Raw genomic sequence first — 16,610 nt, 5'->3', positions numbered from 1 at the left:
ACCTTGCATTGGCTCCCAGTAAAATTTCATATTGATTATAAAATACTTCTAATGACCTACAAAGCCAGGAATGGTGTTACTCCATGATACCTTAGTGAACTCCAAGTGCACTATGACCTGCCATGTCTGCTCACATCAAAAGGTGCAGACTCTTTATTAGTGTCTAGAATAAGGAAAACCATCACAGGGGGCAATGGAATAACCTCTCTGTCAATGTTCAGACTTTGTCTCATTAACAGTTGGTCCAAGGAAGTAAGGTTCAGATGAGGATGTAACACAATATAAGAGTTGCAAAAGCTCTCTTTATCTTTGATTCAGACTTCCTGAGTCTACAATTACCAAATTCAACAGTCACACAAGTTACAACACAATAAAAGGCAGCAACACATTCAAGCCTGTGGCCTGAATCAGAACGCTCTGATAGAGAACATCGTGTTCCCAGCACTAAATATGCCCTTTGACCCTGCCAATCAACAGAGTGCATTTGATTCATGAGAAATAAACACTGCCTTCCCTCTTTCCACTAGATGAAATAAACTTCTGTCATTTTTCTGATAAACATGTCCAATTAAGGCCAAAAGTTCTGATTTCAATAAAAATGTGAAACATTTTTGTGAATATTTTGCGGGTGAAAAAGGTAATGGAAGATGTGATCGCAATTGTCCATTTAAAGATATGGACAAACACAATGACAGTGACTGCACTGCACTTGTTCTCTATGCTTCTTGCTTTTATTCTGGGTCTGGATGGGATGGCATTTGGGTCCGTATCCGGACCGAGGTCCGTTGGTTGTGGACCACGGAAATAGAAATTTGCTGAGTTAATCAGGAATGAGATTGGGTCCGGAAAGGACTGCGTTCAGGTCCGGATCCAGACCGCGGTCCGCCTGTTAGTGACCTCTGCTCTATTGTGTGGGTAACTAAGCAACAGTTTTACTGCTTTTTACAGCTTGGTTTTACAGCCTCCTCTGTGTGTTGTTTCTCATGGGACCGTGGTCCTCTTTGACTTTAATTTATGAGGTTTGCAGTTGGAAAATAATACAACAAACTTCTTCAAACAAAAAATGCAGAATGACCATGAGATTTTATGTTAATTTGTTTTGTTTTGAGCATAGTGGTGAATAACTTATAACATTCTGGGAGTAAAGAAGACAAAAGAGCAACTATGCCTGTAAGTTAGAGAAAAGTGATGAAACCAGCTTGTATTTCATTTATAATCCAATCCATAGTGACACACTCACCAATGAGAATAGGAAAAAAGAGAAATAAATATGTGTAATATTTTCTATTGGTGCGAACTGTAAATGAGTGCAAGTTTGTTTAAATTTAAACCTTTTATTAGCTTTATTTTATTTAAACAACATTTAAGAAGGCTATTGATTCATATAATAAAAAAAAAACTTTGACAGGATGTATAATCTGATCTTAAGGTAGATGTAAGGTATGGTGATTTTTTTGCATTAAAAATAAATAAATTACTAAGAAAATCCCACTTCTGACACATACCTTTTTGGGGCAGTCATGGCCTGGTGGTAGGGAACTGGTCTTGTGACCGGAGGGTCGTGGGTTTGATTCCCAGGCCTGAGGCCATGACTGAGGTGCCCTTAAGCAAGGCACCTAACCCCAACTGCTCCCCGGGCGCCGGGCTAGGGCTGCCCACCGCTCTGGGCATGTGTGCACAACAGCCCCCTAGTAATCACTAGTGTGTGTGTTTGTGTGTGTGTTCTAATTGCACAGATGGGTAAATGCGGAGGACAAATTTCGATTGTGGTGAAAAAAAATCATAATTGACAAATATAGCACATTTCATTTCATTTAATTTTCATTTCAAAACATTGACCCCTTGGACTTTTTGTACAACCTCATTTACAAGTTGGGCAAACACCCCAATGGAATTCCATGTGAATCTATAGCAATACTCTCTGAAGGGTGATATTTTGTCTGTAAACAAAATACATGAGCTTTTAGATTTAAATAATTAAAACAAAGTAAACAAATATTTACAATATATAAATGGATTTTTTGATAAATTACTTTGACTATAACACAGTCTTACAAAAATAGAAAATCAAAACAGTATAATATGATAATTTAGTCACTTCACTTCGTTATAATTCTTATTTATTATTTACTTGCATAGACATTTGTTAGACTGAACATTACACATTAACTGAAGCAACCTCTTGATTTTGGTTTCCGGAGAGATCTTGGGGCAAAGGTCCATGGACTTGAGGAAGTCCAAAGGTAAAATGACAAACACATCCACTGTTTCACACACACTGTCTGTCTCAACCAGATAAGCATGCATATGTACACCACATTCATGTAAAAGGCCCCTTCTTATCACAGTAGTAATATCTAATGGATGTTTTATTTTATGTTATCGCATAGCCATGCAAACCTTTTCTGTTCTGTGTTACTGGAGATGATTTTATAACCTTCTGAAATTAACTTTTTAATTAAAGTGAAAATCCAAAGAATTAAAACAATATTATTATTGGGCCTTCGTTTAGTTTTATAAATGTCTCCATTACCTCTACAATATAATACAGACCCATTCCAAAAAAATTGAATATCATGGAAAAGTTTTTTCCATAATTTCCATAATTCAATTAAAAACTTTCATATTTCAAGTATTAAAATTCCATACTGTGGAGAAATCAGCCCAAATTTTGCAGGTCACGAATGTTTTAAACTGAATGTGACACACTAACCATCCACTAAACTCAAAGCACCTGCACAGATCTCCCCAAGTGTCTTTAAACTGCTTCAGGTTGGTTCAATTGTCTCTGTTCGGTTCAATATGGGGAAGACTGCAGAGAGCTGGCCAGAAGATCGTCACTGATACCCTCCATAGGATGGGTAAGCCACAAAAGTGTGGCAGGAGAAGATACACCAGCAAAAGAGATGACTGTGAGCTTCAGCGGATTATCAAAAATAATTCACATTCAGATGCATCTGGGATATGGGCTACAACTGTCCCAACTCAATTCAAGATTCCTTGAGTCAAGCCACTTCTGAACCTGAGCCAACGTAGGAAGTGTCTCAACTGGGCCAAGGAGAAAAAGGGCTGGACTGTTGGCCAGTGATGCAAGGTCCTCTTTTCAGATTAAAGTAAAGTGTGGTTTTCATTTGGGAATCAAGGTCCAAAGGTTTGGAGGAAGACGGGTGAGGAACAGAACCCAAACTGATTGAGGTCCAGTGTGAAATATCTACAGTAAATCATGACTTGTGTTGCAATGGCTGGTGCAGGTGTTGGTCAACTCTGCTTTCTTAAATCAAACAACATTCTACCAGAATATTTTAGAGGACTTCATGATTCCTTCTGCTTCTACCTGGAAGTGGCTGCATGTAGATAACAAATGATGGCCTGCTATTTGGCAGGCTCATGGTAGGAAAATCAGTGGTATGAAAATGCTGGTAGTTCTAGTGTTAACACAGATTTCATCTTCCAGCAGGACCTGGCCCATGCCCATGCCGCCAGAAGCACCAAAGCCTGGTGTGCTGCCCATGCGATCACCGTGCTTGACTGGCCGGCCAACTTGCCGGATGTGAACCCCATTGAGAATCTATGGGGTAATCTCAAGAGGAAAATGAGGGCCACCAGACCCAACAAAAAAATAATAGCTGACAGCAAGCATAAAGGAAATCTAGGCTTCCATAACTCCCAGGCAATGCCACAGGCTGATTGCTTCAATGCCACGTCACATTGAGTCAGTGATTAAAGAGATTCCCAAGCAAGTATTGAAGATTGATCATTTTGAGAGTACCATATTTTGATTGATTTGATAGGATACCAATTTCTTTTTTTTTTTGCAAAAGTAATTTGGGCTTATTTCTCCACAGTATTATAATTTTCTCCATGGGTTTTATAAGCTGGAAGCCCAAATGTTATGGAAATTAATCAACTTTTCCACAATATACACGTTATAGTACATGCCACAGTTTGATATCATGTGCAAGGACACCTCTGGATGACAGGATGACAAATGTGGGCATTTCATGGTCTAGGAAGATGTTATGTGCTTGTGCGCTTCCACATAATTTGTAGCTTTGTTGTATCCACAGTTGTCAGTCACAGAATATGTGTAGTTTATTGGGGTTTTTAATATGTATCAGGAATGTTCAGAAAATTATGGTATTTCCCATCATGGTTTGCTTTGATTGATGTAAGCATAGCACTATTGCTTCTTGACATTAGAATATACAATTTCTGTATTGGGGGCATGTGTTGGTCCCTACAAAAGTTGAAGCCAAAGTCACAAACAGAGTAAAAGGTAAACATACCATCAATGAATCTAGATTAATTTCAAGATTTCAGTGAGATTAATCTAAACAAAAAAAAATTATTATATGCCCACCCCTAATATATATATATATATATAATGTATATATATATATATATATAATACCGGCAATGTTAAGTATTCTTAAATATTTTATTAAGTGTTTAATTTAGACATTAGTTACTTATTCCAATTGCATTATTACATGTTCATTAGCCACATGTAATTAAATAAAACAGAGCTGCATACCTGATTATGCTGAGATCTGTAACTGCATGTGTATGCTCTTACCATGTCAGGACTTCCATGCTGTCTCTCCATATTGGTTCCACCCATATTCCCTGAGGTCTGATTTTTTTTAAGCTTTTCTATGTCTATGTTTGCGTACGTTATTTCCTAACAGGAAGAAGAGGAAAATTATGAAAAGGCTAATGATATTAAATTCATACTAAATAGCAATTACATATTTATTTTTAACAGGTGACTGGTAGTCAGCATCAAGGTTATTGTTACGGTGACAGTCCCGGACCCTTCCCTGTGGGCGTGCCGCTACGTTGTCTGCGTGTCGTTATGTCCATGTTTGTACTTCCGTGGGTGTGGGTTGTTCGTGAGCGTGTTCGTAGTCGCAACTGTGCCTTGTCTCGAGATCACGAGGGTCTGTGTTAATCACCTATTTAATGTGCGTTCGCGCAATGTCTTGTGCTTGTCTTTGTCTACTGTTTCGTGTCTGTGTGAGTGAGTTCTAGCGCTCATCCAACGCACGGAGCTCACGTCTTTTTGTTGCAATAAAGTTGCATGTTCACCGCTAGACGCTCGTCGTGTCTCCTCCTTCCTCCAGCACGACAGCGTTACAGAAAGACGAGCCGCAAAAGAAAAGTATGCCAGGATACGCCACCCGTGCACCAAAGGGGAAGAGAAAGAGCTGGCATCGCCACGGCTCTTCCCCAGTCCGGCGCCGCGAAGCCCCCCTCACCGAGCAGGAGATGAAGCAGGACCCCGTCTGTGCGTATATGCTCTGCACGGCCCGAGAGACGGAGGACGCAGAGATGGCAGAACACTTCCACCAATCCGTGGTGCGCGTATGGGAGGAAAAACACCCCACCTAGAGCTGCCACCCATTGCGGTGGGCAGCTATGTGTTGAGGGAGGGGAAAACCAAGCCCCAGCGCGCGTCTTCTCCCGTGCGTGTGCCTGAGAGTGCAGAGGAGAGGAGAGAGGAGGTGTTTTTCCAGGCGGCGTGGAGAGAAGGACTCTGCGCATTAAAGCGCGATACCTCCCCCCTGGCTGAAACTGAGGAAGGCACAGAGGACCCGCTAGTGGTTTATGCGGGGATGGCGAGTGCCAGCCCTCCCGAAGAGGAGTTCGGGAGTGAGGACTCGGGGGAGGAGGAGAAGGATGGAGGAGCCAGCTACTCTCCTTCCATGTACTCTGCGCCGACGGTGTATTACGGAGAGGAGGGAGGAGAGGTCAGCCCCCCTCCATCGTTATACTCAGCCCCCACTGAGTGCTATGGGGAAGACGAGGGAGAAGTCAGCCCCACTCCTTCGGTGTGCTCTGCCCCGTCGGGAGACGACGAACAGGGCGAGGAGGACGGTGACGTCGGTCCCCCTCCGTCAGAGGGTCCTGTCCCCACCGCACGTTACGGTGAGGAGAGCGAGGAGGACAGCCCCCCTCCGTCGGTGAGTTCGGTCCCAACCGTGTATTAGGGGGGAGGGAGCGGACCGGACAGTCCGCCCACGTCGGAGAGTGGGGACTCCTTTGGGGAGGAGTCTATGGAGTTCTCTCGGTGTGAGACCCCCGCCGGGTCCATGGACTGGAGCGTGGCAGAGGAGGAGGAGCTTACAGTGCGGCAAGCCCCTACGGCACTCTCGGAGGTGGGAGTTACGGACCTGGGAGGAAGACTGCCGGGAAACCCGCCGGTCGCGCTACCTCTAAGAGATCTACAAGCCGCGCTGCACCTAGCGCGTCCGCCAGTCGTGCTGCCCCCAAGCGGTCTGCGAGACGTGCTGCACCTAGCGCGTCCGCCAGTCGCGCTGCACCTAGCGGGGAGGGTGCGGCACAGGCGGGGGGAGAACCGCCTTTTGCAGCGTCTCCAGCCTCCGGAGCTTTCTCGCCGCTGCAGGCTTTGTTCAAGGCGGGAGGCCTGGCGGGAACCCCCTGTTCCCTCTTGTGCCCTTTGTGATTAATGTTCCTGTGTGCGTGTTCGTGCTTGTGCCCGTGTTTAATGTATTTTCCCCTGTCTTCCCAGGGAGGGTGTACTAGGGCTGCTCGTGGCGGTTCCCACCATCGGGGGAGACGGCTCTCGGAGGCTCGTGATCCCGGCGGCTCCGGACCTGACCGTCAGTGTAGGTTCGGGGCTTTCCAGCTGTGCGGGACGCTCCGGGAGTAGCGAGCCCCTGGTGGGGGGTTCTGTTACGGTGACAGTCCCGGACCCTTCCCTGTGGGTGTGCCGCTACGTTGTCTGCGTGTCGTTATGTCCATGTTTGTACTTCCGTGGGTGTGGGTTGTTCGTGAGCGTGTTCGTAGTCGCAACTGTGCCTTGTGTCGAGATCACGAGGGTCTGTGTTAATCACCTATTTAATGTGCGTTCACGCAATGTCTTGTGCTCGTCTTTGTCTAGTTTCGTGTCTGTGTGAGTGTTTGAGTTCTAGCGCTCATCCAACGCACGGAGCTCACGTCTTTTTGTTGCAATAAAGTTGCATGTTCACCGCTAGACGCTCGTCGTGTCTCCTCCTTCCTCCAGCACGACAGCGTTACAGTTATAATCATTAATGAAAACAAACGAAAAACGAAAACTTATATTGAAAAAACATTTTAGTTAACTAAAATAAATAATAATGGTAATTAAAAGAAAAAAAACGATGACTAACTGTGGAATAGAATTATGGAAATTAATCAACTTTTCCATGATATTAATTTTTTTTTAATGAGTGTACATATATACACGTTATAGTACATGCCACTGGATGACAGGATGACAAATGTGGGCATTTCATGGTCTAGGAAGATGTTATGTGCTTGTGCGCTTCCACATAATTTGTAGCTTTGTTGTATCCACAGTTGTCAGTCACAGAATATGTGTAGTTTATTGGGGTTTTTAATATGCATCAGGGATGTTCAGAAAATTATGGTCTTTCCCATCATGGTTTGCGGTGCGAGTGGCCAGGCACCCATTAAAGAGCCTAGTGAAGAGATGCACGTGCTTTCACTTGCCCAGAAGAAAGAGGGGAGTGCACAACAGAGAACTAAACAGAACAAGTATGCTACATCATCTGTCTGTTATAGAAGTGGGAGGGCTCAGTCACACAATTGGAAAGACTGTCCTGCCAAAGAGGCTACATGCAGGAAATGTCACAAACTAGGACACTTTGCAGCCATCTGCAAGTCTAAGCAGCCTGTACACGAGGTGGCAGATGAAGAGGAACTCTGCCAGGACAGCCTGTTCCTAGGTGAGGTGAAATCAGACAGCACTGGCTGGTATTCAAACGTCAAACTGAATGGCACAGTAGCTTCCTTTAAACTAGATACAGGGGCAGCGGTGACCGCCATTTCTACCAGACTGTATAGCTATAAAAGAGACGGCCCCCTACTGCACACCCCCCAAAAACTGTTTGGCCCAAATTCTGCCAGGCTGGCGGTGGTAGGGAAGATTCAGTGCAGCCTTGAAAGCAAGAACAGAGATTCGACTCAGCCAGTGTTTGTCATTGATAATTTAGCCAGGCCACTGCTGGGCTTACCAGCACTTACAGCACTACATCTTGTTGAGCGAATGGAGGAAACTGACACACCGGAAGTGAATGGGGAACCAGAGAAAACATTCAAAAAGAAATTCCCAAAGGTGTTCATGGGATTAGGGAGACTGGAAGGTGACTACCGTATCCGCCTGAGAGAAGATGCGGTCCCCTATGCCCTATGCCCTTACAACCCCTCGCCGTGTGCCAATACCGCTAACTGAAAAAGTCAAAGAGGAACTGAAAAGGATGGAGGAAATGGGGGTCATCTCCAGGATAGAGAAACCCAAAAAGTGGTGTGCGGGGACTGTAGTAGTCCCAAAACCCAATGGCAAAATCAGACTTTGTGTTGACCTCACCAAGCTCAATGAAAGTGTGCAGAGAAAGACATATCTTGCCTTCAGTGGACCAGTCATTAGCACAGCTGAATGGCGCACGATTTTTCACAAAATTGGATGCACGTAGTGGCTTTTGGCAAATACCATTAGCACAAGAATGTATGGAATTAACAACATTTATTACTCCCTTTGGCCGTTTCTGTTTCAATGTACTCCCTTTTGGGATAAATTCTGGGCCAGAACATTTTCAAAGACGCATGTCCCAGCTCTTTGCGGGTCTTAAAGGGGTTATATGCCATGCAGATGATGTCCTTGTATCTGGAGAAAATACAGCGGAGCATGATGAGCGGCTCACAGCTGTCCTGACACGACTTCAAAAGGCAGGACTAACACTAAATGAGAAATGCACCTTTGCACAGTCGGAAGTTGTGTTTGTAGGACATAAAGTCAGTGCAGCAGGCATTGAACCTGACCCTGACAAAATCAGAGTCATTACAGACATGCCTGTCCCACAGAACACAGCAGACATTAGGCGGTTTTTGGGGATGGTGACGTGTTGCAAAATTCATTCCTCACTTTGCAGATTCAACAAAACCGCTCAGAGATCTGCTGGTAAAAGACAATGATTGGACCTGGAGTCATATACAGCAGACAGCCTTTGACAAGCTCAAGAATGAGCTGACATCACCAACAGTCTTAGCTCAATACAGACCACAAGCCAAGACAAAGGTGTCTGTGGATGCATTGTCCTTTGGCCTTGGGGCAGTCTTAATGCAGAGAGAGGAAAACATGCAGTGGCGTCCAGTTGCCTACATTTCTCTGAGCCTTTCTGAAACAGAGCAACGATATGTCCAGGTGGACTGAAACCACAATGGCCAAACCAAAAGAAATTTGCAGACAAGGACCAGGAGTTAAAACAGGCACAGACACTGGCCTAAAATAAAAGGCATAGAGCTGGGGTCAGGCCAGAGCTAAAAGCAGGTCAGCGGGTCTGGATTACAAACACCCACGAGCCTGCTACGGTGCTGAGAGAAGCTGACACTCCCCGTTCCTTTGTCGTGGAACCCGATTCGGAAGAGGTGAGAAGAAACAAGGCACATCTCAGACCCTTACCAGAAATACAAACCCCTGCACAGACTGCAGAGGAGACAGAACAAACAGCAGGACCAGAAGAGAGAGAGGGAGAGCAGGTGGAAAGGGCTCATCTGAGGAGGGAGGTGAAGGCACCAGCATGGCTTAAAGCAGGGGTACTCAACTGGCGGACCGCGGTCCGGATCCGGACCTAGCGCACGAGTCATACACCCCGCCCACCCTGAACAACTTTCGTTCGCCACGTGCCCCCCCCCCCCCCCCCCCCCCCAACAACTTTCGTTCGTGCTTGCCCACCCCAGTTACACTTTGGCCCGTTCCAAAACTGCCAGCTGCATCCGCCACTGATTATATGAAAGCTTAAATTTTGAAATAATATCTGTATTTAATAAGGAGCAAGCCTCCTGCCAAAGTCCCATTGAACCACCACATTCTTGCCCGATTATCCTCCCCTGATTTCTAATCATCAGCACCTATCTGTCTATATTAGCAGGCTACGCCCACCTAGCCATTGTGAAGTATTGCCATGGTTTTATCCAGCGTACCGATGATTCTACTATCTAGCTCTCCCGGTTACTATTCTGTTTTGTCCCCTGGTTTACGATTCTGTACTATTGCAAAACCTGCCACAACTGTCAACACAAGGCAAGACCCCGCCCTATTACAGCCCCAGTTTGGCAGACCAACTTAGTCAGTGTCAGCACTAACAGGCTAGTTTCAAATTTTTTTGTTCTAACAATTACTTTATACAGTCCCCAGGCCATATCTGTACCACCTCTACTTGACTCGAGTTCCGAGGGAAATTTTATTCATGCTGAATTAGCGGACCAACTCGGCATACTGCTAGAGAACCGCAGGGTTCCAATTAGGATTTCTGCTTTAGATGGTAAAGCAGTAAACCACACACACACACACACACACACACACACACACACACACACACACACACACACACACACACACACACATCTATACAGTAGAAGCCCCGAACCCGATGCTAATTTGTTCCACAAGGAGCGTCGAGAATTGATGCAGTTGAGTTCCAAATCAATTTTCCCCATTAAAAATAACTGAAAACGGATTAATCCGTTCTCAACCACCAAGTTGAATTCCAATGCTAAGTCTGTCACACAAATGCCTTTTTCGTACTTCTCTATGATTGCCCTTTTCAACTCTATTGTTATTCTTACCGTTTTCCTCTTCTGCTTTTCTGCTATGTCTTTCTTGGGAGCCATGTTTTTTGCCTAAAACAGTACAAAAAACAACAAAAATACAGCAAAAGCTTGGAGCACAGCCTCAAAATGGCTTAAACCCCATTGAACAACAATGCCAACTAGCAGCATGTGACCGAGGCACGAACTGTATTTTGTTTACAAAAGTCACATGAGATGGGTTGAATTCCCAAAGCTCCGAATTTGATGTGCATTAAGACCAGCATCTACAAGATGAAGCTAAATAGAAATTACAGGAAGTTTTTTTTTATCCCATCTACAATGTTAAATTTTCTTAAATATTCTTTTTAATTGTTTAATCTAGACATTAGTTAATTATTACAATTGCACTATATGTTCAGTAGCCACTGCAGCTCAGCACTCATACACAAATAAAATAGTCCACACTTCCAAATTGATTGAAACAGAGCTGCATACCTGATTATGCTGAGATCTGTAACTGCATGTGTATGCCCTTACCATGTCACGAGTTCCATGCTGTCCCTCCATATTGGCTCCATCCATATTCCCCAAGGCCTGATTATTCGAACGTCTGTCCTCTTCATGGTTTAATTCCTAACAGGAAGTGAGGAACATTATGAAAAGGCTAATGAAAAGGGAAATTTTATTCATGCTGAATTAGCGGAGCAAATCGGCATACTGCTAGAGAAACTCAGGGTTCCAATTAGGATATCTGCTTTGGATGGTAAACCAGTTGGGGAGGGTATAGTCACCGTGATTACCAAACCCCTCCGAGTTGAGGCTAGCATGCTTCAATCACAGCTCCTGTCATTTTGTGTTGGAGATTCCACTGACTACTTAGTGATTTTGAGCATGCCTTGGCTCCAGACTCATAATCCCCACATTTCAATGTCCACACAAGACATAGTATAGCCTACTTGTCTGCCTATTGATTTAACAACTTACTAAAAGGCCCAGTGATGTCTGTTCGGTCAACATCTATTGAAAGCCCTGTAATCAATTCAAGTTGTATTTCTGAGGAATACGCTGACCTGATGCATTGAGTTCCGAATCAATTTCCCCCATAAAAAATAACTGAAAACAGATTAATCTGTTCTCAACCACCAAGTTGAATTCCAATGATAAGTCTGTCACACGAATGCCTTTTTCGTACTTTCATGTTTTCTATGATTGCCCTTTTCAACTCTATTGTTATTCTTACTGTTTTCATTTTCCTCTTCTGCTTTTCTGCTATGTCTTTCTTGGGAGCCATGTTTTTTGCCTAAAACAGTACAAAAAACAACAAAAATACAGCAAAAGCTTGGAGCACAGCCTCAAAATGGCTTAAACCCCATTGAACAACAATGCCAACTAGCAGCATGTGACCGAGGCACGAACTGTATTTTGTTTACAAAAGTCACATGAGATGGCTTGAATTCCCAAAGCTCCGAGACAAAATTTTCTTGAAATTTTGCGTCAAACTCCGAATATGTCGAGTACTGAGGCGGTCGAGTTCCGGGGTTCTACTGTGTGTGTGTATATATACACACACACAGTATATATACAGTATATATATATATACAGTATATATATATATATATATATATATATATATATATATATATATATATATATATATATATATATATATATATATATTAGTAGTACTGTACATCTTAAAGATCCATTTAGTATCTGAGCTGTTTTATAAAAATTTGATGTGCATTAAGACCAGCATCTACAAGATGAAGCTAAATAGAAATTACAGGAAGTTTTTTTTTATCCCATCTACAATGTTAAATTTTCTTAAATATTCTTTTTAATTGTTTAATCTAGACATTAGTTAATTATTACAATTGCACTATATGTTCAGTAGCCACTGCAGCTCAGCACTCATACACAAATAAAATAGTCCACACTTCCAAATTGATTGAAACAGAGCTGCATACCTGATTATGCTGAGATCTGTAACTGCATGTGTATGCCCTTACCATGTCACGAGTTCTATGCTGTCCCTCCATATTGGCTCCATCCATATTCCCCAAGGCCTGATTATTCGAACGTCTGTCCTCTTCATGGTTTAATTCCTAACAGGAAGTGAGGAACATTATGAAAAGGCTAATGAAAAGGGAAATTTTATTCATGCTGAATTAGCGGAGCAAATCGGCATACTGCTAGAGAAACTCAGGGTTCCAATTAGGATATCTGCTTTGGATGGTAAACCAGTTGGGGAGGGTATAGTCACCGTGATTACCAAACCCCTCCGAGTTGAGGCTAGCATGCTTCAATCACAGCTCCTGTCATTTTGTGTTGGAGATTCCACTGACTACTTAGTGATTTTGAGCATGCCTTGGCTCCAGACTCATAATCCCCACATTCCAATGTCCACACAAGACATAGTATAGCCTACTTGTCTGCCTATTGATTTAACAACTTACTAAAAGGCCCAGTGATGTCTGTTCGGTCAACATCTATTGAAAGCCCTGTAATCAATTCAAGTTGTATTTCTGAGGAATACGCTGACCTGATGCATTGAGTTCCGAATCAATTTCCCCCATAAAAAATAACTGAAAACAGATTAATCTGTTCTCAACCACCAAGTTGAATTCCAATGATAAGTCTGTCACACGAATGCCTTTTTCGTACTTTCATGTTTTCTATGATTGCCCTTTTCAACTCTATTGTTATTCTTACTGTTTTCATTTTCCTCTTCTGCTTTTCTGCTATGTCTTTCTTGGGAGCCATGTTTTTTGCCTAAAACAGTACAAAAAACAACAAAAATACAGCAAAAGCTTGGAGCACAGCCTCAAAATGGCTTAAACCCCATTGAACAACAATGCCAACTAGCAGCATGTGACCGAGGCACGAACTGTATTTTGTTTACAAAAGTCACATGAGATGGGTTGAATTCCCAAAGCTCCGAGACAAAATTTTCTTGAAATTTTGCGTCAAACTCCGAATATGTCGAGTACTGAGGCGGTCGAGTTCCGGGGTTCTACTGTGTGTGTGTATATATACACACACACAGTATATATACAGTATATATATATATACAGTATATATATATATATATATATATATATATATATATATATATATATATATATATATATATATATATATATATATATATATATATATATTAGTAGTACTGTACATCTTAAAGATCCATTTAGTATCTGAGCTGTTTTATAAAAATTTGATGTGCATTAAGACCAGCATCTACAAGATGAAGCTAAATAGAAATTACAGGAAGTTTTTTTTTATCCCATCTACAATGTTAAATTTTCTTAAATATTCTTTTTAATTGTTTAATCTAGACATTAGTTAATTATTACAATTGCACTATATGTTCAGTAGCCACTGCAGCTCAGCACTCATACACAAATAAAATAGTCCACACTTCCAAATTGATTGAAACAGAGCTGCATACCTGATTATGCTGAGATCTGTAACTGCATGTGTATGCCCTTACCATGTCACGAGTTCTATGCTGTCCCTCCATATTGGCTCCATCCATATTCCCCAAGGCCTGATTATTCGAACGTCTGTCCTCTTCATGGTTTAATTCCTAACAGGAAGTGAGGAACATTATGAAAAGGCTAATGAAAAGGGAAATTTTATTCATGCTGAATTAGCGGAGCAAATCGGCATACTGCTAGAGAAACTCAGGGTTCCAATTAGGATATCTGCTTTGGATGGTAAACCAGTTGGGGAGGGTATAGTCACCGTGATTACCAAACCCCTCCGAGTTGAGGCTAGCATGCTTCAATCACAGCTCCTGTCATTTTGTGTTGGAGATTCCACTGACTACTTAGTGATTTTGAGCATGCCTTGGCTCCAGACTCATAATCCCCACATTCCAATGTCCACACAAGACATAGTATAGCCTACTTGTCTGCCTATTGATTTAACAACTTACTAAAAGGCCCAGTGATGTCTGTTCGGTCAACATCTATTGAAAGCCCTGTAATCAATTCAAGTTGTATTTCTGAGGAATACGCTGACCTGATGCATTGAGTTCCGAATCAATTTCCCCCATAAAAAATAACTGAAAACAGATTAATCTGTTCTCAACCACCAAGTTGAATTCCAATGATAAGTCTGTCACACGAATGCCTTTTTCGTACTTTCATGTTTTCTATGATTGCCCTTTTCAACTCTATTGTTATTCTTACTGTTTTCATTTTCCTCTTCTGCTTTTCTGCTATGTCTTTCTTGGGAGCCATGTTTTTTGCCTAAAACAGTACAAAAAACAACAAAAATACAGCAAAAGCTTGGAGCACAGCCTCAAAATGGCTTAAACCCCATTGAACAACAATGCCAACTAGCAGCATGTGACCGAGGCACGAACTGTATTTTGTTTACAAAAGTCACATGAGATGGCTTGAATTCCCAAAGCTCCGAGACAAAATTTTCTTGAAATTTTGCGTCAAACTCCGAATATGTCGAGTACTGAGGCGGTCGAGTTCCGGGGTTCTACTGTGTGTGTGTATATATACACACACACAGTATATATACAGTATATATATATATACAGTATATATATATATATATATATATATATATATATATATATATATATATATATATATATATATATATATATATTAGTAGTACTGTACATCTTAAAGATCCATTTAGTATCTGAGCTGTTTTATAAAAATTTGATGTGCATTAAGACCAGCATCTACAAGATGAAGCTAAATAGAAATTACAGGAAGTTTTTTTTATCCCATCTACAATGTTAAATTTTCTTAAATATTCTTTTTAATTGTTTAATCTAGACATTAGTTAATTATTACAATTGCACTATATGTTCAGTAGCCACTGCAGCTCAGCACTCATACACAAATAAAATAGTCCACACTTCCAAATTGATTGAAACAGAGCTGCATACCTGATTATGCTGAGATCTGTAACTGCATGTGTATGCCCTTACCATGTCACGAGTTCTATGCTGTCCCTCCATATTGGCTCCATCCATATTCCCCAAGGCCTGATTATTCGAACGTCTGTCCTCTTCATGGTTTAATTCCTAACAGGAAGTGAGGAACATTATGAAAAGGCTAATGAAAAGGGAAATTTTATTCATGCTGAATTAGCGGAGCAAATCGGCATACTGCTAGAGAAACTCAGGGTTCCAATTAGGATATCTGCTTTGGATGGTAAACCAGTTGGGGAGGGTATAGTCACCGTGATTACCAAACCCCTCCGAGTTGAGGCTAGCATGCTTCAATCACAGCTCCTGTCATTTTGTGTTGGAGATTCCACTGACTACTTAGTGATTTTGAGCATGCCTTGGCTCCAGACTCATAATCCCCACATTCCAATGTCCACACAAGACATAGTATAGCCTACTTGTCTGCCTATTGATTTAACAACTTACTAAAAGGCCCAGTGATGTCTGTTCGGTCAACATCTATTGAAAGCCCTGTAATCAATTCAAGTTGTATTTCTGAGGAATACGCTGACCTGATGCATTGAGTTCCAAATCAATTTCCCCCATAAAAAATAACTGAAAACAGATTCATCTGTTCTCAACCACCAAGTTGAATTCCAATGATAAGTCTGTCACACGAATGCCTTTTTCGTACTTTCATGTTTTCTATGATTGCCCTTTTCAACTCTATTGTTATTCTTACTGTTTTCATTTTCCTCTTCTGCTTTTCTGCTATGTCTTTCTTGGGACCCATGGTTTTTGCCTAAAACGGTACAAAAAACACAAAAATCAAAAATACAGCAAAAACTTGGAGCACAGCCTCAAAATGGTTTAAAACCCATGGAACAACAATGGCAACTAACGGCATGTGACCGAAGCATGAACTGTATTTTGTTAAGTAGATGTGGATTAAGACCAGCATCTAGAAGATGAAACTATATATATATATATATATATATATTACAGTGGATCCCCGGTACTCGTATATCAAGGACAAAGTTTGCTCTCACTCTGCTATGTAGGTTTCTGCTAAGGAACCTAAATAGCAGGTGAG

The 16,610-nt window shown here is 42.0% G+C and overlaps 1 protein-coding gene across 5 annotated transcripts in view; it reads right to left on the bottom strand.

Moving 5' to 3' along the window:
• Positions 1–1,684: 1,684 nt before the first annotated feature.
• Positions 1,685–16,610, bottom strand: part of LOC143493097 (cell adhesion molecule CEACAM5-like) — a 29,346-nt gene continuing 14,420 nt past the window's right edge. For 2 of the 5 annotated variants that reach the window (XM_076991240.1, XM_076991244.1), the window contains 11 exons: positions 16,260–16,319; positions 15,557–15,652; positions 14,793–14,852; positions 14,090–14,185; positions 13,309–13,368; positions 12,606–12,701; positions 11,837–11,896; positions 11,134–11,229; positions 10,633–10,686; positions 4,577–4,681; positions 1,685–4,237 (listed from right to left, as the gene is read on the bottom strand). In XM_076991240.1, coding sequence (XP_076847355.1) covers positions 4,181–4,237; positions 4,577–4,681; positions 10,633–10,686; positions 11,134–11,229; positions 11,837–11,896; positions 12,606–12,701; positions 13,309–13,368; positions 14,090–14,185; positions 14,793–14,852; positions 15,557–15,652; positions 16,260–16,319 — 840 coding nt within the window. In that variant the 3' untranslated portion in view covers positions 1,685–4,180. The remainder of the gene's footprint in view (positions 4,238–4,576; positions 4,682–10,632; positions 10,687–11,133; positions 11,230–11,836; positions 11,897–12,605; positions 12,702–13,308; positions 13,369–14,089; positions 14,186–14,792; positions 14,853–15,556; positions 15,653–16,259; positions 16,320–16,610) is intronic. The other 3 variants (XM_076991243.1, XM_076991241.1, XM_076991242.1) reach the window with 3 other exon arrangements.

The sequence above is a fragment of the Brachyhypopomus gauderio genome, unplaced genomic scaffold, assembly GCF_052324685.1.
Source record: "Brachyhypopomus gauderio isolate BG-103 unplaced genomic scaffold, BGAUD_0.2 sc81, whole genome shotgun sequence".
NCBI lineage: Eukaryota > Metazoa > Chordata > Actinopteri > Gymnotiformes > Hypopomidae > Brachyhypopomus > Brachyhypopomus gauderio.
The sequence above is the reverse complement of the archived record's forward strand: the minus strand, read 5'-3'. Positions and strand labels throughout refer to the sequence as shown.